The sequence below is a fragment of the Malaclemys terrapin genome, chromosome 13, assembly GCF_027887155.1.
Source record: "Malaclemys terrapin pileata isolate rMalTer1 chromosome 13, rMalTer1.hap1, whole genome shotgun sequence".
Classification (NCBI taxonomy): domain Eukaryota; kingdom Metazoa; phylum Chordata; order Testudines; family Emydidae; genus Malaclemys; species Malaclemys terrapin.
Genome location: NC_071517.1, coordinates 22,734,084 through 22,751,668, shown reverse-complemented (window position 1 = coordinate 22,751,668; position 17,585 = coordinate 22,734,084). Strand labels below are relative to the sequence as shown.

Genomic DNA, 17,585 nt, shown 5'->3' with positions numbered 1-17,585 from the left:
ATCCACCCCAAATCAGGGGGAAAAAAAAAAAAAAACTCGCGGTTTTCAATTTTTTGGTTAAGATTTCAATTTCTGGCAAAATTTTCTGCAGGAAACTCTCCTCCCTCCCTCTTTTCCCAACCAGCTCTGCGAGAGGCCAGTGGAAGGTTACCCATCCTCCCAGCTGCCTCCCTGAGAGATTTTCTCCTCTGCCTCACGCTACCACAAGTCCTTCAAGTGAGCGGGGGCATTTTCATCCATTCCAAATTTCAAGTAGAGGGGGACACCTGTTCCCCCTCCCCCAAACTCTCAGCCATGTAGATGTGGAAGTGGGGAGAAGGCATTGGGGGGGGGGGAGGTTGTGCAAAGGTTTATCACTACCGTCCCCAACAGCCATGGTAAATCAGAGGGTAAGTTGCTCCTTGCATCACCTCCCCTGGGTTGCATTGCACTAAAACTAAATAAAGACAGACACAGAATTTCAATGTGATCAAAGTGAGCACAATGAGGAGCATGTTCATGCCAACTCATGGAATCAGCCTGCGAGACACTCAGGTTGCTGGAGTATCAGCCTGCTAGAATGCTAAGGTGTATGTTGTGTGACTGTGCAGTGACCAGCTGGTCTGACCCAGTACGGCCTTATGTTCGGCAGGCTGCCCACTTGCCCCTCCCAGAACTTCAAGGGGAAAGATGGGGGAGGGGAGAAAGAGGCTGGGGGGAGGGGAAGGAGGAAACTAGAGAGGGGGAGAGAGACTCCAGGGCAGAATATGGAAGCCAGAGAGCGTGGTGGAGGGGGAGTTTGATGGCAGGGAAAGGAAGGAATTTGAGGGGGAAGGAGAGAGCCAGATAGAGGAGGGGAAAGTGGAATTTGAGGGAGGGGAGGGGAAGTCAGAGGAGAGCTAGGGCATGGGGAATTTGAGCAAGAAAAAAGAAGCCAGAGGGGGGCAAGAGGGAATTTGAGGGGAGGGTGCTGGGGGCAGGGCAGGGGGATCTTGTGAGGCGAGTGGGAGGGCAGAAGGAATTAAGGTCTATAGAGTAAGCTTTGTGCCCCACTCTTCTCCCCCCCCCCACCCAACTTTGGGCCCAAATGTCTCCCCAACGTGTTACTAAAATTGAGAGGGGCAGTTCAGAGAAGATTTGCCTTGATGCTGTCAGGACAGGCTGGGGCAGTGCCAGTGTAGGGGTGAGGGGTCTGTTGCCACTGCCTTCTACTTACCATGGCAGCTGGGAGTATTTCTAGGCTGCCACTGTCGGAGGATTCTGGGGGACAGGACCCCTCTATGCACTAGGGTGTGAGCCCTTCCTCTGGGACACTGTGCTCCATTCTGTACCTCATCCCAGGCAAGCCTGCCAAACAGAGCAGGGGTAAGAGAACAACAACAATATGTAGCGGGATGGAGGGATTGACGCCAGTAAAGCTGAGGTATTGACTATGTAACGTGTGGCTAAGAGATGACTGGCATTCATGCGTATGGGGAGGGAGGTCTGGATAACAGTCTAGATGTCTCAGAGGTGTTGTTGCAGTGAATATGCACAAACAAAGCCCAGAAAATGGGGCCTTGGCAATGTATTCAGTGAGACGAGTGGCATCGGGACAAACTGGTGGGAATCACGAGGTTCCGTGGAGCGAAACTGCATGCACGGGATGGTCACTGGCTGTACAAAAGGGGAGCCGTAGCGCAGATCAGAGCACAGTGTGTCTCAGAGAGACCTGGTCTCCCCTTGATGGGGTGAAGGAATCCAGATTTCCACAATGGGGAACGGGGATGCACAAGAGGACCTGGCTGGGCCCTCTCAAGAGTCCATGATTAGCACCAGTGGGAGTTACATGCTCAAACTGATGCTAACAGGCTGGAGTCTTTGTGTGGAATTCAGCTGTACTACACACTCCCCTTCCCATGCCCATTCAGCTCTGCTGGCTTTTGGGCATAGGCAGCAAGGCCAGCCAGCCGTTGCATTGCCCTCACCCAAACCCTCTAGACGCTAGCACCAATGGGGACACTCAGAGGGAGCAGGGTCTGCGCTTCTTAGGGGGATTGTGACTGGACTCTGCAGGAGAATGCTAGAGGAGGGAAGGAGGGCTCCTTGCATCTTTCTCATCGCTGCCCATCTCGGTGGGGCAGGCCACAATCTGGCCCTAAGTGTGTAGCATATGAAAAACAGGGACGTTAATGAGCCTCTGTGCCTGTATTCATGAAGCACTGTGATGGTTACAGTCCCTGATGCTTTTTACAAACAGCTGCACAGTAAGTGACATTGTGGGAAATTAACGTAGTGTCATTTCAAGGGCAGATTTTGCATCTCCTTTCATGCCCTTCACATCTGCACTCAAACCTCCATCTACCTGAAATGGAAGAGTGGGACATGCCAGCAAGCGGGTACTCCAGGCTGGGGAAAAAGAGACAAGGGCATTTTCTTCCTGCACCCACAGTACCAGCTGCAGGGGACACTGCTTGCAGGGAAAGGGTGAAAGGGAAAGTAAGAAAAGTAGGTTCTTACATGAGAGGTGAAATGAATTCAGAACCTGTCTGAAATCAAATGGTTTCCAGCTAAAATCCCTTGCAACCAGCAGGTGTGAAACTCCTCCCTGAATTTGTTCTCCTCTCTTAATGAACTGGCCAATAGCATGTGTTGTGTGACTTTGCCGTGACCAGCTGGCACTGTGGGTTTCCTGAATCACTATGTTTATCTGCCTCTCCTTCTCCTGGCACTCCCAGCCATGGGACCAACACTCCCAACCCAAAAACTCCTGGAATTAATCAATTGCAACATCACAGGGTGGATGTCATCACAGCAATGCTCTAAAAGATCCCGTGCTACCTCGGCTGCTCAGATCTACATAATCTGGAGGCAGATAAAGCCTCCACTAAACACTATCCACTTGGTTTGACATAACTAGGTGCGTGTTTTGCCTTCAAAACATGTTTGGCCTGAGCCATGTCCTCAGCAATTGGATTGTGGGCTTGTTCATCCCCTTGTCATGGTTTCTGACTTGCATAGTGACTGTTTAAATCCACCTCTATAAATTGCCACCTTCGTTTCAGGTTGACGGGATTGCTGGCTACAGACATGCCGTAGCGTTAGATTGGACAAATAGCTGTGGAAACCTTGTGGCAATCACTGCTACTTCTACCTAGTCCTGCAGCTCTAGTGTAACACTGTCTCGTACCATAGGTGGCGCTCTTTGATATTGTTGCTAGATGACACTGTACATTTTTCCCCTCCCCCACCTCTGACCCTTTTGTTGTGTGTTCCCCCCACAGCATGCGATTGCCATCCCGTGGGTGCAGCTGGCAAAACCTGTAATCAAACCACAGGTCAATGTCCCTGTAAAGATGGTGTGACTGGCATCACGTGCAATCGATGTGCCAAAGGCTACCAGCAAAGCCGATCTCCCATTGCCCCTTGCATAAGTACGTGGACCACTCTTTTTGAAGTCTGTAGCATAGTGGAATTAACCTTTTAAAAAAAAAAAAAACAGCAACTCAGCCACTGAGACCCGAATGGGTCAAATGTTTACTAACACCAGTTTTTATATGCTCAATTACCAGTGTTTAATTGAAAACACATTTGTGAACTCCTAGTTGGACAGATTGCATGTACTGTGTGCAAATATGCCGTAGATATATGCACAGATTACATGCATCTCATTTGCCACACTGGTTAGTTTATGTGAGTGCAATTTAAAACCCACTTAATCAAACAGCTGGGTACTTTAAAAAAGGGCTTGATTTTTGCTTTGCAAACACTTCTTTAATGCAAAGGGTGTCCTGAGTGTTTATTTCCTTTGAGATGCCACCACAATCCTGGTTCCTATGGCAAATTGCTATGCTGTTTTTCTTTCCTTGCCTTGTATTGTCAAGGTCCTTCAGCTGAAACCAGCAGATTGCCAGGGTTCATTATTAACAGTTGCCGTCATCCTGAAAGCATATCGAAAGCAGCTGAGCGCTCTACAAGCACGCACACCCAGACTGTTAAATGGGACTGTACACTCACATGATCCAGCCAGAAATGTGGAACATTTGACTTTTTTTTATTTGTCTTTTAAAGTTTTTATTAATCTTCCGATTTAAAATACACTTTAAAAACAACAACAGCAACAAGCACCAGGCTGCAACCTCCAAAGTTTCTTCCCTTTGTAAAACGCCAGCTCCCCCCTTTTATACCCCCCTACGAACCAACCTTAGGGAGATCCACATCTGCACAGCCAGCCATAGTGTGTTCTATGTCTCAGTCAAATGCTAACCCCTAATCTCTTTAATTGAACCATTCGCTGTGCTGCCTGTTGTCTTTGCTGTTGTTGGATAACTCTGTCCATTCGTGATGTGTATATGGTGGTTTCAGTCTCTTTCTCTACTTGTGTTAAAGAAACCAAATGACAAAATTCTAACCGTTCAACTCAAAACAAAACAATAAAACCACAGTAGTCTCGGAAAGCAGGAGGGGCAGCAGACAGCAGCCTTCCTTGCCTATGCTAACTTCCTGGTGTTAAGACAAAAAGGAAGATGAAGGTTGAAAGAATCAAGTCTTTTTTCAGAGACCATGGGTCTATTTCAGCATTGTCCATTCCCAAGGCCTGCCTGAGATGATGACTGTTTCTAAGTATGGAGAGATACCCCTTCTCCACTTTTATTCCTGAATCAAGCATGCATTCCATGGTGGGTTTTGGTCATTTGAGATTCATTCTTTCCCATGTTGCAATGGGATAGCAGGAGCCAAAAGCAGATGCTTGTTTCCCAAGATGCCATAATCTTGACACCCCACTGTGCTTTGCAATGGATATGTGCAAAGGTTTATCACTACCGTCCCCAACAGCCATGGTAAATCAGAGGGTAAGTTGCTCCTTGCATCACCTCCCCTGGGTTGCATTGCACTAAAACTAAATAAAGACAGACACAGAATTTCAATGTGATCAAAGTGAGCACAATGAGGAGCATGTTCATGCCAACTCATGGAATCAGCCTGCGAGACAGTCAGGTTGCTGGAGTATCAGCCTGCTAGAATGCTAAGGTGCTCTCTAGTGGCTGGATGTCTGGCTTTGCATATTGCTAGCATTTTAAAGAACATGCAGGTGCTCTGCCTTTGACAGAAAGTGACAGTGTCTGAAGGCTTTTAAGCACTTCCCTGATTAGTTCCACAGGAGATTTTTTTCGTTATTACTGGGGTTTAATTCTTTTCATTGTAAAATATTGTTTTAAGGAACCCACATATTTTGGGGGTACATTTTGAATAATTTCAGAACTGAGGACTGGTTACAAATCCTGTTCCTATATGTATATATTGTCGCGACAATTTACGAACCAGTGAGCATTCTTTACAATGATGATCATGGGGAGGAAAGAATATTTTACTTGCCCATCAGCAAAAATTACTTGCCCCAAGGCAAGAGGACAACTAGAATTTTGCAGGTCCGATATATAATGAAATATACATATGCCAAATATATGCAGCCAAAAGTGTTAAAACTTATATAAATTCTGCTCACAATGATCTCTGATTTTTTTTTTTCAAGCAATAGCACAGTTTCATCCTTAGAAAATGTCAACCAGCATAATAGATATTTTTAATGCAGAGCAATGGTTTTTGTACTAAGCATCTTTCTCATGACACAGGGAGGGAGCAGGTAAAGTTTGTCTAGAATAGGTCCATTTTTTCTTATTTATTAAAAAAAAAATAAACAGATGAACTCCTAAATTACACCCATCTGGGCAACACAAGCAATTGTCAACCTGGGGCAGGTTCTGTATCCCGCAAGAGCACCATTGGCTCTCGAGTGTAACCCTTTGCTTTCTCACTGTGACACATGTAAGATTGTGCAAGCAACTCCCATGCAGATGGAGTTAGTAAAAGCAAGTGGGATATGTGCATAGCCCAATCTTATCTGGAACTTGAAATAATGCCCCCCCCCCCTTTTTTTTTTTTTAATCCTTTCTCTTCCCTTTCTGTGTCTCGTTCTCCTGCACAGAGATTCCTGTTGCTCCACCCACCACTGCGGCCAGCAGCACAGAAGAACCCGCAGGTATGTTATTTTCCTTTCTTTTTTTAATCCACTCCATTGATGGGTGCACTGATGGAAAATACCTTTTCAGTGCAGAGGAGGGAGGCTTCCTGGATAGACAAGCAAAAGTGAAAGCCATTTTGGGGGAGGAAGGCAGGGGAAATGGGAGGCTATCGCTCCACAAGTACCCCCTTGGTTCTGTTAGTTTATCTCAGTATAGGTAATACCAATTAAAGCCCAAGACGTGCTTGCAGAGAGAAGCTCCAAAATGCCTGTGCAGGTGGGCACTTCTGGGACCCTGCATCATGTGGCTGCACAGATAGAAACGCAGGGAGACTTTTCAGAAGAGGCACATTCTGACTGCATTGACTGGGTTTGTATGTATTTGTCTGTGTATATGACATTCTAGTCTGGGGTTGCCCAGAGTGGGCCCGGAACTGAAACACCATGGCCAGACTGAGATGAGGACTAGAAGCCAAGCTTCACCTGCATGGTTACAAATCTTCTCTTGTCTAGTGACACTGAGGCTAAAAATGGCTCTATGGCACCACAGTGCCCGGCTCTATGGCACCACAGTGCCCAGCTCAATTGTTCTTCATCAGCAGGGCAAAAGTGATTGTCTTTGGCTTGCCCCAAACGCATGGGCAAGCCAGGATGGCACGTTCCCTCCTTACAGCTGATTGAGCCAGAGCGTGTAGGGGAGGTTCCCTCCATCGTCAAAGACCAGCTGGGCTAGGTTTGGGACAGAGATTCAGTGCAATGTGCTGGCTTGGGCGGGGGGGCGTGAATAGATGTGCATGCACTTGCACCACTGTCCTCCACTGCCTTACGCCCAACACTAGTAAGGGCAGGAGGATAATCACAGTACGAGTCTGAGCTTTAAAGCAGGATCATCTGGTTTCTAGCCCCTCTGTTGCAATGGAGTTCCAAGGGGCCGTGGGATAACCATGGAATATTTAGGTGGCTGTGGATTTGTTATAATGTCCAGATTGACAGCCTCAGTACAACGTCCCAGATCCAGGATAAACCCAAGTCTTTCTGAGAAAGCCCAGGCACCTCATGACATGCGAACCCTCTTATTTTCCCATCCATGCTCCTCCTCCTTGCATGAGAAACAAATCCTTTTATACTGTGCAGATGTCGGTGCTGAAGACCCCAGAGCTGATTCTCCTCTCACTCACACCAGCTTTACACCAGTGCAATCCCACTGACTACAATGGAGTTACTCCTGATTAATACCAGCGTATGTCACAGAAGAATGCCTACCCCTCACCCTGGCTCCCGTGTCACAAAGTGATTTGCCAGAGATTTATATACAGTTTCCTTGAGGCCTAACATGTCTCAACAGGCAATTACAATGCAAGCAAGAGGCCCCCAGGAAAGTGGACATGGTAACTGATGATGCCAAAGGCTTGTAGATTCCTGCAGTATTTGAACAGAACTGTCTCTGTGTGGGACTTCGGGAGCAGAGGTTGTTTACTTTTGTCCAGCAGTATAGGAGGATTCATAAATTAGGGATTTTGTACTAAAAGTGATGGATGTCACCTTGACTTGAACTCAGAGTCCCTCACACTGTTCGGTGGCAGAACTTTCCACCTGGTGAATTTTCAGGCCAGACACATTGCTCCATGCTTAGTAACCCTTTCCACGACAGGGACACCTGGAAAGCGAAAGGGTGAAGGCTTTAGTTTGCAGTGTCATGGAAAGTTGAAGGCCACTCAATGTTTTCTTTAGCACTGGCGTTTAAGCCTTTGCTCTCTTCCCCCTGTGTCACTCAGTCACGGCAGCAGCAACCCTGCATTTCAACTTGTCTTGTCAGGTTGATTGGTGGCCCAGATTAAAGAGGGGAAATCTGTTCCTCAGGGCAAGAAATATTTGAGGGCCTGGAGTCTATAACTCTCATCTGTGCCTAGGGTTACCATTCGTCCGGATTCCCCTGGACATGTCCGGCTTTTTTCAGTTAAAAATAGCGTCCGGGGGGAATTTGTCAATGTCCGGACCCCCCCCCCCCTCCCATGCAGAGCATGCGGGGCTTGCAGGGCAGCCGGCCGGATGGTGCCACTCGCACAGGGCTCCGGCAGCCAAACCCCTCCTTCACTTCCCCCCTTCTCTCCCCTGCAACTTGAGACCACTCCCCTCCTCTCCCTCCCTCCCCCCGCCCTGCATTCACAGATCGCCGGCAGTCGCCTCGGCCTCTGGCAGTCTGGAGCTCCAACCCTGCTCCCCTTCCCCGCTGTCGAGCGCACTGCTCTGCAGCACAGTAAGGGGGCTGGGGGTCAGAGATGCGGCAGGGAGGTTCTGGGGGGGGAGTCGAGACAGGGAGCAGGGGGAGGGTTGGATGGGTCAGGAGTTCGGGGGTGGGGCTGTCTGGGGGGTTGGGGGTGTAAGGTTTTGGGCAGTCAGGGTACAGGTGGGGGGGGTCTCAGGAGGGGGCAGTTAGGGGACAAGGCACAGGGAGGCTTAGGTAGGGGGTGGGGTTCTGGAGGGCAGTTAGGAGCAGGGGTCCCAGGAGGGGGCAGTCAGGGGACAAGGAGCGGGGGGGGGTGTTTGGGAGTTCTAGGGGGGGCTGTCGGGGCAGGAGTGGGGAGAGGGATTGGAGCAGTCAGGGGACTGGGAGCAGAGGGGTTTAGATGGGTCGGGAGTTTTGGGGGGGACTGTCAGGGGGTAGGGAGTGGTTGGATGGGGCGTGGGAGTCCCAGGGATCTGTCTGGGGGTGGGGGTGTGGATAAGGGTTGGGGCAGTCAGGGGACAGGTAGGGGGTAGAGTCCTAGGGGGCCAGTTAGTATGTGGGGAAGGTCTCAGGAGGGGGCAGTCAGGGGACAAGGTGTGGGGGGGAGGGTTGGGGGTTCTGAGGGGGCAGGAAGTGGGAGGGAGTGGAAGGGGCAGGGGCGGGGCTAGGGCAGGACAGGGGTGGGGCTAGGGCGGGGCTCCTCCCGTCCTCTCTTTTGATTGTTGAAATATGGTAACCCTATCTGTGCCTCATGAAGACTGTTCACTGAACTGCAGTCTCTGTGGCCCAGGTACGAAGTATGAATCCGTGCAAAACCAAACTCCTCCCAAACTGTATGCCCCTTAACCTGAGTTTGGTATTCAGAGCTTGCATTGACTTTAGGTCAGTTTGTTAGCTGTTGTCCTTTAAGGTTAGCAAATTCGTATATGTGATGACAGGAGATTCAGGTGTTTCAACAATAAATTAAATAAAGTAGTGGTAAGAAGGATTAGCAACAGAGGCAGTTGTGCAGAATTGTAACAACTAAGTTGAAAATACTGGATGTTTGGGTCTTTGTTACATTTCACAACCACGAATCTAAACCTTCCTTGTTACAGCTCCAGCTTGTTTTCTCTTGTCTTGTCTTATCTTTCACTGGGAAGAACTATTGCTCCCTTTCGTCTTTAGGTTGTCATGGTGAACCTCTGAGCAATTATCTTCTCAGAGTTCCTCCAGAAGTTTATTTTCTAAGCTTTTCATTCTTTGCTACTTTGTTATGAGTTTCTTCCAGTTTGCAAACACCCCATTCTTGTGCAAAGTCCCCAGTACTAAACATGCTTCCTTGACTAAAGCCTCTCACTGATACTGAAGAGAGGTAATAGTTCCTTCCTAGGGACCTGGTTATTCTCAGTGGAAATTCATGTGTAGCCTTTTATTTTATTTAAAGCAAATTTTGTACTGGGGTATTACTGCACCGTGGGTTCAGCTCTGGTGACTACAGTTTCAAGCTCAGCAGAGTGAAAGTCACCTCTGCGACTTGCTTCAGATGTAGAGTCTCTAGGAGCACACAAAGTCCAAGGATAGTGACCACACATTATAGGATTATAGAAGTATAAGCAAAAAGAACAGGAGTACTTGTGGCACCTTAGAAACTAACAGCTTATGCTCTAATAAATTTTTCGTGGACTACAGCCCACTTCTTTTTGCAGATACAGACTAACACGGCTGCTACTCTGAAACTAGAAGTATAAGGTGGATCAGTAGTTAGAAGAGATAATTAGGTTTTTGGTATATAAGTAAGTAGGGCTGAAACACAAGGCCTATAGGCTGAGGCCTGTAAGATTTTAGCTTAGCCATACTAGGCTATAGAGTTAAGAAATTCTTGACATAAGAAAATGACCAAAGAATGACCGTATGCCACCAGTTTATGGGAAAACATGGACCAATGGGTGATATTGCAAACAATTAACTCCCGTGGCCTTACCAAAGTTTCTGACAGTGATAAAATGGACTGGATTCAGAATAAGGATAAGAGAACTGTATCTTACATTGGCATATCTCTTTGTAATGTGTTTGTTTTCGAAGTTTAACCAATAACTGGCAGTGGTTTCAGACAATCTGTATTTAGAGAAAGAAAGCAACTTGGGACTGAACACAGATAACCATCCTCCGATTCAGCACTGGTGAGAAAGTGAGAATCACAAATGGAGAGGAGATGAATAAGACATATCATGCCGTTTATTTGTTTAGCTGTCCAAATGAAAAGCATCTGGTTATCCCTTTGCCCCCAGTAGTGTGCTATGAAATACTGGGGAAAAATGACCCTTTCTAGGACCTTTGAAATGTTGTACAATTTTTAATCTGTTGAAGTGTAAAGATTAAAAGGTGTCAGCTGTCTGATAGCTGCTAAACCATCTAGACGCATCCAGGCAGAGTGCATCTGCTTGTGTTGAGTGTTCCAGGTACAACTGGGCAGAGCACACCTGCTGAGCTGCTAATCATTGCAGGTGCATATAGGTGGAGCAGGCTTGCTGGCCTGCTGCTAAATGAATGATACATCCCAAAGCAAAACACATCAGCCAAAGCTACCAAATGCATAAGGAACTTCCATGGGCAGCACAACTGCTGTGCTGCTGAATGCACAATATCAGGTGTATCCAAAAACTCTAATGATTTCCATGGGATGCTAATGAGTGACAGCAGTGCAACAGGTGCCAGGGTGAACAGGATCTAAAGGGCTAATCTGGAAATATGCTTGTGACAATCTGGTTGGAATGCTAAGGGAAATTTTGTCCCATTGCTCTCCCTTGACAGAAAAGCAAATTGCCAAAGCCCTCGCTGGTGCTGTAAATTAAGACTCCTTTGGGATGCGATACATATCATGAAGGTGCTGAGGGACATCTCGGCTGTTCTTGAAATGTGTGGGAATGTACAATAACCCAGTCTCAGTCTGGGGGACCCCAAAAGGTCTCCGATTCAGAGGAGTACATAAGTGTACGTCAGCGGGCAGCGAAGGGGCTAATCCTGACAGTATGCCAGTGGGGATTTGACAGCAAGTCCATTAGGAGATTCCTCAGGCTGCAGTTTGTAGTAACAGAGTCGGCTTCATCAGACAGTGGTAAATTTGAGCATAAGGTCTGGCTCAGACCCGGTCAGAGCAAGGCAGATGGAATATTAAATTTGATGCTCACGGGGTCTGGTTATCGTGGGGTGACTCGCAGATGGAACGAGCATGCTGTCTCGAGGCCAGGGAACACTGTGTTTTTTTTAATGTTATGCCTCAGGGCCCTCTCACAAGCACTTCACTTCAGTGTGATCAATGTCAAACCAAAACACTGGTGCGTGTATCAAAGGCCATGCCGATGAATATGGACATTCTGTAGCCGAGGAGATGCAGACGTGGACTCTCATGGCCACTCCTCTGCCCAGCTTGGTCTGGGGTGCCTCTCCAAAGAGAGCTCTGGCAATGGTACTGATTGCCGGCATAAACCATGGTGATGGTGACAGTGTCCGTGCATACGGCTAATGGGTAACCCCCGAGTTGCTTTGTGCATGGATCTCAGGAGGCCGTTCTGCTGGGTTGAGAGTGCTGGAGGCTCACGTCCTCCCCAGCCACTGGCAGCAGCGATACAAGCTTGTCCCATCCCCTCTTCCCCACCAATGTACCACAGCTGTGCCCTGGGTTCAGGGGCTGAGAGGGCGATTCAGTCTGCACGGGTCCCCAGTATTTGACCTGAATTACAGAGACCGTCAGTTAGTGCCCAATGTCATGGTGCATTTGGTACCATGGACACTCGCTCTCTCGGAACTGGACTTACACCAACAATTCATTTCACATGCTCATCTGAGCAGCCAGCAGATCAGCTGGGCAGGTCCCACCCGGTTGCCTGAGTTGTGTCCAAAGCATCTGTTGGCCTGATTCTGATCTCCCTTGGGCTTTACACTGATGTTACCTTCCTGGCTTCAGTGGAGTAGCTCTGGATTTACACTGGGGTAAATGAGAGCAGATTCAGGCCCTGAAACGGAAAGTGAGCTACTTTCAGCCAAGACATTGGGGACTTGTTACAGATCAACATGTATGTTCCAAAACTGGTTGGGTTGGGTGGTATTTTGTTGCAGCTGGTTCACGTGACCATCCCCGGCATCGCCCATCAGGGCTGCTGGGAACACATGCAGCGATGGCTTGGGGTGATGAAAGGGCCTGGATTCTGCAAGTCTTTGTGTGGTGTGCAGAAGCTAGCTCAAGGTGGAGGGTGAAAGGAGGCTATGCCCAGGCATGAGTTATAGTATGCAAGGTTCAGCCTGCTGCAGTGAGCTGTGGTAAGTGTATAGCAAGAGCAAAGGCTAACAGAAAGCATGAAGGGCAAAGAACGGATGTGTCTGAGATGACACTGGCCATAGGATGATCATCTTGCTGCTGAGGTGCTTAGCAATGCTCTCCCCGTTCAGGTCCCATTCCTGCTCCGAGGCTGGAGTAGCCCGGTTGCAATGAAGCAGCACACATTAATGCAGGCTCTTAGACTTTTTACCTATGCCCAAATACATGCCACACTTCATACCTGCACTGGACAGGCTCAAGCTTAAGGGGTTATATACCAGTATGTTGAATTTGTTGCTGCTGCACTGCTGTCCTAAGGTGTCCGTGCCTTGTCGTGGCGGGGCAGCTTGTGTGCTCTAACGATCCCCAGAGCCTGTGTCGGTGGGGGCTTTTTCTCCTGGCAGGTTCAACCATGGTGATTTGGTTCGTGGGGAAGGGGCCAGACAAAACAGACACCCTGGTCCCCCAGGTTGAGGGTTAGGCACAGGGCTAACAACTCTGTCCCATAAAAAACAAAATATGTTACGGAAGCAGCGGTGGAGAGATTGACAATCACTGTGCATGATGACCCGTATGACTGCCAGTGGTGACAGCCAAAAGGAAGCCATTGGCATGAAGACTGAAATGCTCAACACCAAGACAAAAACCAAACTTGGTTTTTGGAATGTACAGACAATGTATGAAACAGGAAAGCTAGATCAGGTCACAGCAGAGATGAGACACTACAGCTTACGCATCCTGGGTGTCAGCAATAGCAGATGGACAGGATCAGTGAGATTAACGGCCTTCAGAGAAACTTTTCTGTATTCTGGACAGGATGATGGACAACACCATGAGGGTGTTGCCATCCTTTTGAAGAAAGCGGTGGAGCGGTCCCTGCTTGAATGGACGTCCATCAGCAGCAGACTCATGAAAGCCAGACTGAAAGGGAAATACAATAATATCACCCTGATTCAGTGCTAGGCTCCGACAAATGACAGTGAGGAAGAAGCAAAGGACAAATTTTACCTTACATTACAGGCGGAGTTAGGGAGAGTACCACGCCACGACCTAACTATTGTCATGGGAGACCTGAATGCCAAGGTCGGTAAGGACAACACAAACAATGACAGAGCAATGGGAAGACATGGTGTGGCACCATGAATGAAAACAGAGAGAGCCTTGTGATTTCTTCAATATGAATGACCTAGTCATTGTCAGAACCCTATTTCAACATTGTGAAATTCACAAGCTGACACGGTGTTCTCCAAATGTCAGAGATAAGAACCAGATTGACCATATGATGATCAATGGCAAATGGCAATGCTTACTGACAGTTGTGAAAGTGAGAAGGAGAGCAGATGTTGACAGCGACCACCACCTTGTGACAGCCTCCATCAAGCTAAAACTGAGAAGTGTGGGTCCACCAAACAAGGGCCATAGACATTATTACGTTGACAAGCTAAAGTCCCCTGAAATACAGAAAGTCTTTGTTCTGTGTTTAAACAACAGGTTTCAGGCACTTGCAGACCTTGATAAAGAGGAGGGGATTGGAGATGAGATCAACAAGAAGTGGGACAAAGTAACAACAATCTATAAACAGAACAGTGAAGCCTGTCTAGCTACAGGCAGAAGAGAAGAAAGGAATGGATTACATCCCACTCACGGAATACCATAGAAACCAGATGAGCCCCAAAGAAAAAAGTTTTGTACACAAAATCCCAGAAGCTAAAGGACAAATATCACGAGCGGTATAGCAAGGCATACCAGCAGGTCAAACGCCTTGTGAAAGCAGACAAACGACATTATATTGATAACCTGGCAACTCGGCTTATCAGTGGTAAACAGACACCAACAAACACTCTCATCAGGGACAAACAAGGCCACTTACTGACAACAGAAAAAGAACAAGAAATGCGCTGGACAGAGCACTTCAAAGAATTGCTGAACAGGAAGCCACCTAAAGGGGAAGCAAACATCCGAGAAGCAGAAGATCTTGGTATCAACACAGACACACCAACTAAGGAAAAGACCGTTCAAGCCCTCAAATCCTTAAAAAATGGGAAAGCTCCTAGCAAGGAGAACTGGAATGCAGAATTGTTCAAGGTAAGTCCTCAGTTAACAGCATCTATCCTGGCCCCTCTATTTACAGCAGTCTGGGAAAGGGAAAAAGTGCCAGATGAGTGAACCAGTGGGGCTATAGTGAAGATACCAAAGAAAGGGACTCTCAGTGATTGTAATAACTGGCTTGGTATCACACTCTTATCTGTGCCAAGCAAGGTCTTGTGTAAGATCATAGTCCAGCATATATCAGAGACAGTTGATAGCATTCTCAGAAAAGAGCAAGCCAATTTTCAGAAAGGGCGTGGATGCACAGACCAGATCTTCACTCTACGAAACATAATAGAACAATGATTAGAATGGCAACAGCAATCCTACATAACTTCATAGACTTTGAGAAGGCTTTTGATAGCATTCACAGGACCAGCCTATGGCACTTTCTGTGGGCATATGGAATCCCTTTCCATACAATCAACATCATCAAAAGTTTCTATTCCAACTTTACATCCAGTGTTGGACTTCAAAACTGAGCTCACTGTGATCAAACAGGAGTACGTCAAGGGTATGCCATATCTGCAATTCTCTTCAACATTGCGATCGACTGGGTAATGCAGCGTACAATGGAAGACATGCCAAGAGGCATTAAATGGACACTCTTCTCATCCCTTGAAGACCTGGACTTCACAGATGATCTCGCTCTCCTATCACATCCCAACACCATATACAAGAAAAAACAACTCGACTCAACGCATTCAGCCAGCAAATTGGACTGAAAATCAACTGCAATAAGATAGATATCATGACCTTTAATATTGCCTCACAATCACCAGTATGGATAGAGGATTATGTTCTCGCCAATGTTGAAACATTCACATAATTGGGCAGCAGCATCAGCCAGGACGCTGGAACAAACCAGGATATCCGGAACAGAATCAGTAAAGCCAGGAACACCTTCAGGAGCTTAAATACAGTCTGGAAATCCTCAAAATACAACACCAACATCAAACTCAAGATTTATCAGATCTGCGTACTTTTATAGTACAGAATGCTGGGGAATGAGAGAGTATGACATGTCCAAATTGTTTTCATTCTATATAACTTGCCTCAGAAAAATCCTCTTTATGTTTTGGCCCAGAACAATCTCAAACCAAGACCTATTCACACAGTCCAGCCAAGAAGATATGAGCATCAACATTACCAGGAGGCACGTGCTTCAGATGGAAACGGATTCCATCACCAGAATAGCAATAAGATGGACACTTGAAGGCAAGTGAAAATTAAGCCACCCGAAAACAACATGGCGAAGAGCTGTGGAAACTGAGCTGAAAAACCTGGGGCACAGCTGGGGAACCATTGAAAGACTTGCCAGAAACATCCAGGAATGGAGGAGCTTCGTCGCTGCCCTAACCGCCAGAGGCGTAAGGGGATGATGATGATGATGATGAGCATTGCACAAGGAACTGGTTCAGGCCAGGTCTCTGTGTGCAGATTGCCTGCAATCTGTTCCAATACATTCCTCATCAGTCACCTCACCCGTCAGCTCGTCTCTAAACATGATCCTTAGCCTGGGGATTAAGCAAGCACCTTAAAGCCCAAAGATTTGGTATCAAAAGTTCAAGTTATTCAGTTAGTTTTGATTGGACATACAGGTCACCTGTGTCTCTTTGTCCTCTGATTGCATGAGTGTAACTCTTGGGATTGGGTCTCTGCTGTGAATATTCATCTTTATGAGCCCAAAATTTGCTTTCTGCAAATGCTCACTCCCTCCTTCACGGCCATTCTTCCTGCCATAATTGTAAACTCAACCTCTCAAATCTTCACAGGGAGTGAATGCAAAGGGGACATACATGCAGCCCCAATGAATCCAGGCGGGGTGAATATTTCTTGCTGTCTTTGCCAGTCTCTGTCAGACAGCACTCCAATTTAAAGGGACACAATAGACAGCCCACCCAGTTTTTCTCTACCGGTGTTTCAGGTGACTACACAGTGCTGAGTGTCTGTGGGTGACATGCCTCCCCAATTTGAGTACTGATTTCTAAGTCAGGAGAAAATCAGAGAGAAATAGCTCTTTTTGTAAAGTCAAGAGCCAGCTGCAATGACCTGGACAAATTCCAACTTGAGTAATTGTATATGACTACCCAAAATTCCTCTTGCCACATTGATAGGATACAGTATTTTTCACACCCTGCCCTGAGTTGTTCCACAGTGGCAAGGTGAGGGAGGTAATATCTTTTAGTGGTCCAATTTCTGTGGTGAAAGAGACAAGTTTTCGACCAACAGAAGTTGGTCTCTTGGTGTAAGTTCTGCGGGAGGGCGCCAGTGGCAAGACCGCCTGCTCCCATGCCTCCTGAAAGGTGTGTGTGTGTGTGTGTGTGTGTGTGTGAATCATCCTGGAGCACAGATTGGTGCACCAGCCAGGATGAATTGAACCCAGAGCCTCAAAACACTGAACATTAAAGCCCTCTATCAGTGCTCATCACCCCTATTAGCATTGCTGTACAGTTACACAGCTGCAGTGCTTAATTTGTGCCAGGGCTGAATCTGGCACCTCTGGGCTTGAGAGTGCATAGCCCTGGCACCTCTGGGCTTCCCATGTCAGTTAGGAAAGTAAAAAAAAAAAAAAAAAAAAAAAGAGCCCCGGCACCTCTTTCGTTACAAATTAAGCACCGCACAGCTGCCCTGTTTAGCCTGCATTTCAGTGACAGGCGAAGTGATCCTTGTGTATAACACTTTGAGGGATTTTGAAATGAAAGGTCCTATGGGAATATAGCTGAGCATTTGTTATTGCCCATTGTTTCACTGATGTCCACAGTGTCATTATCCAGTGCCTGTAGCCATGTGTCTCTTTCACAGAGAGATGGATCTAGCTACAGTTTATTTCGTGATCTGCTTGTATATGGATTATTTTTCTGAGCTTTAATAAAATATATTTTTTTTAAATCTATATTCGGGCAAAACACTTAAAGTTAAGCACCTTCTTAAGAGCTTTGTTGATCGAGGGCTAAAGCAGGAAAGGAATTCTTGTTTTCAGACTGCTAGAA

The 17,585-nt window shown here is 47.1% G+C and overlaps 1 protein-coding gene across 3 annotated transcripts in view; it reads left to right on the top strand.

The window, feature by feature from the left end:
• Positions 1-17,585, top strand: part of NTN1 (netrin 1) — a 212,988-nt gene that overhangs the window by 119,346 nt on the left and 76,057 nt on the right. For 2 of the 3 annotated variants that reach the window (XM_054048407.1, XM_054048405.1), the window contains 2 exons: positions 3,243-3,392; positions 5,945-5,998. In XM_054048407.1, coding sequence (XP_053904382.1) covers positions 3,243-3,392; positions 5,945-5,998 — 204 coding nt within the window. The remainder of the gene's footprint in view (positions 1-3,242; positions 3,393-5,944; positions 5,999-17,585) is intronic. The other variant, XM_054048406.1, reaches the window with a different exon arrangement.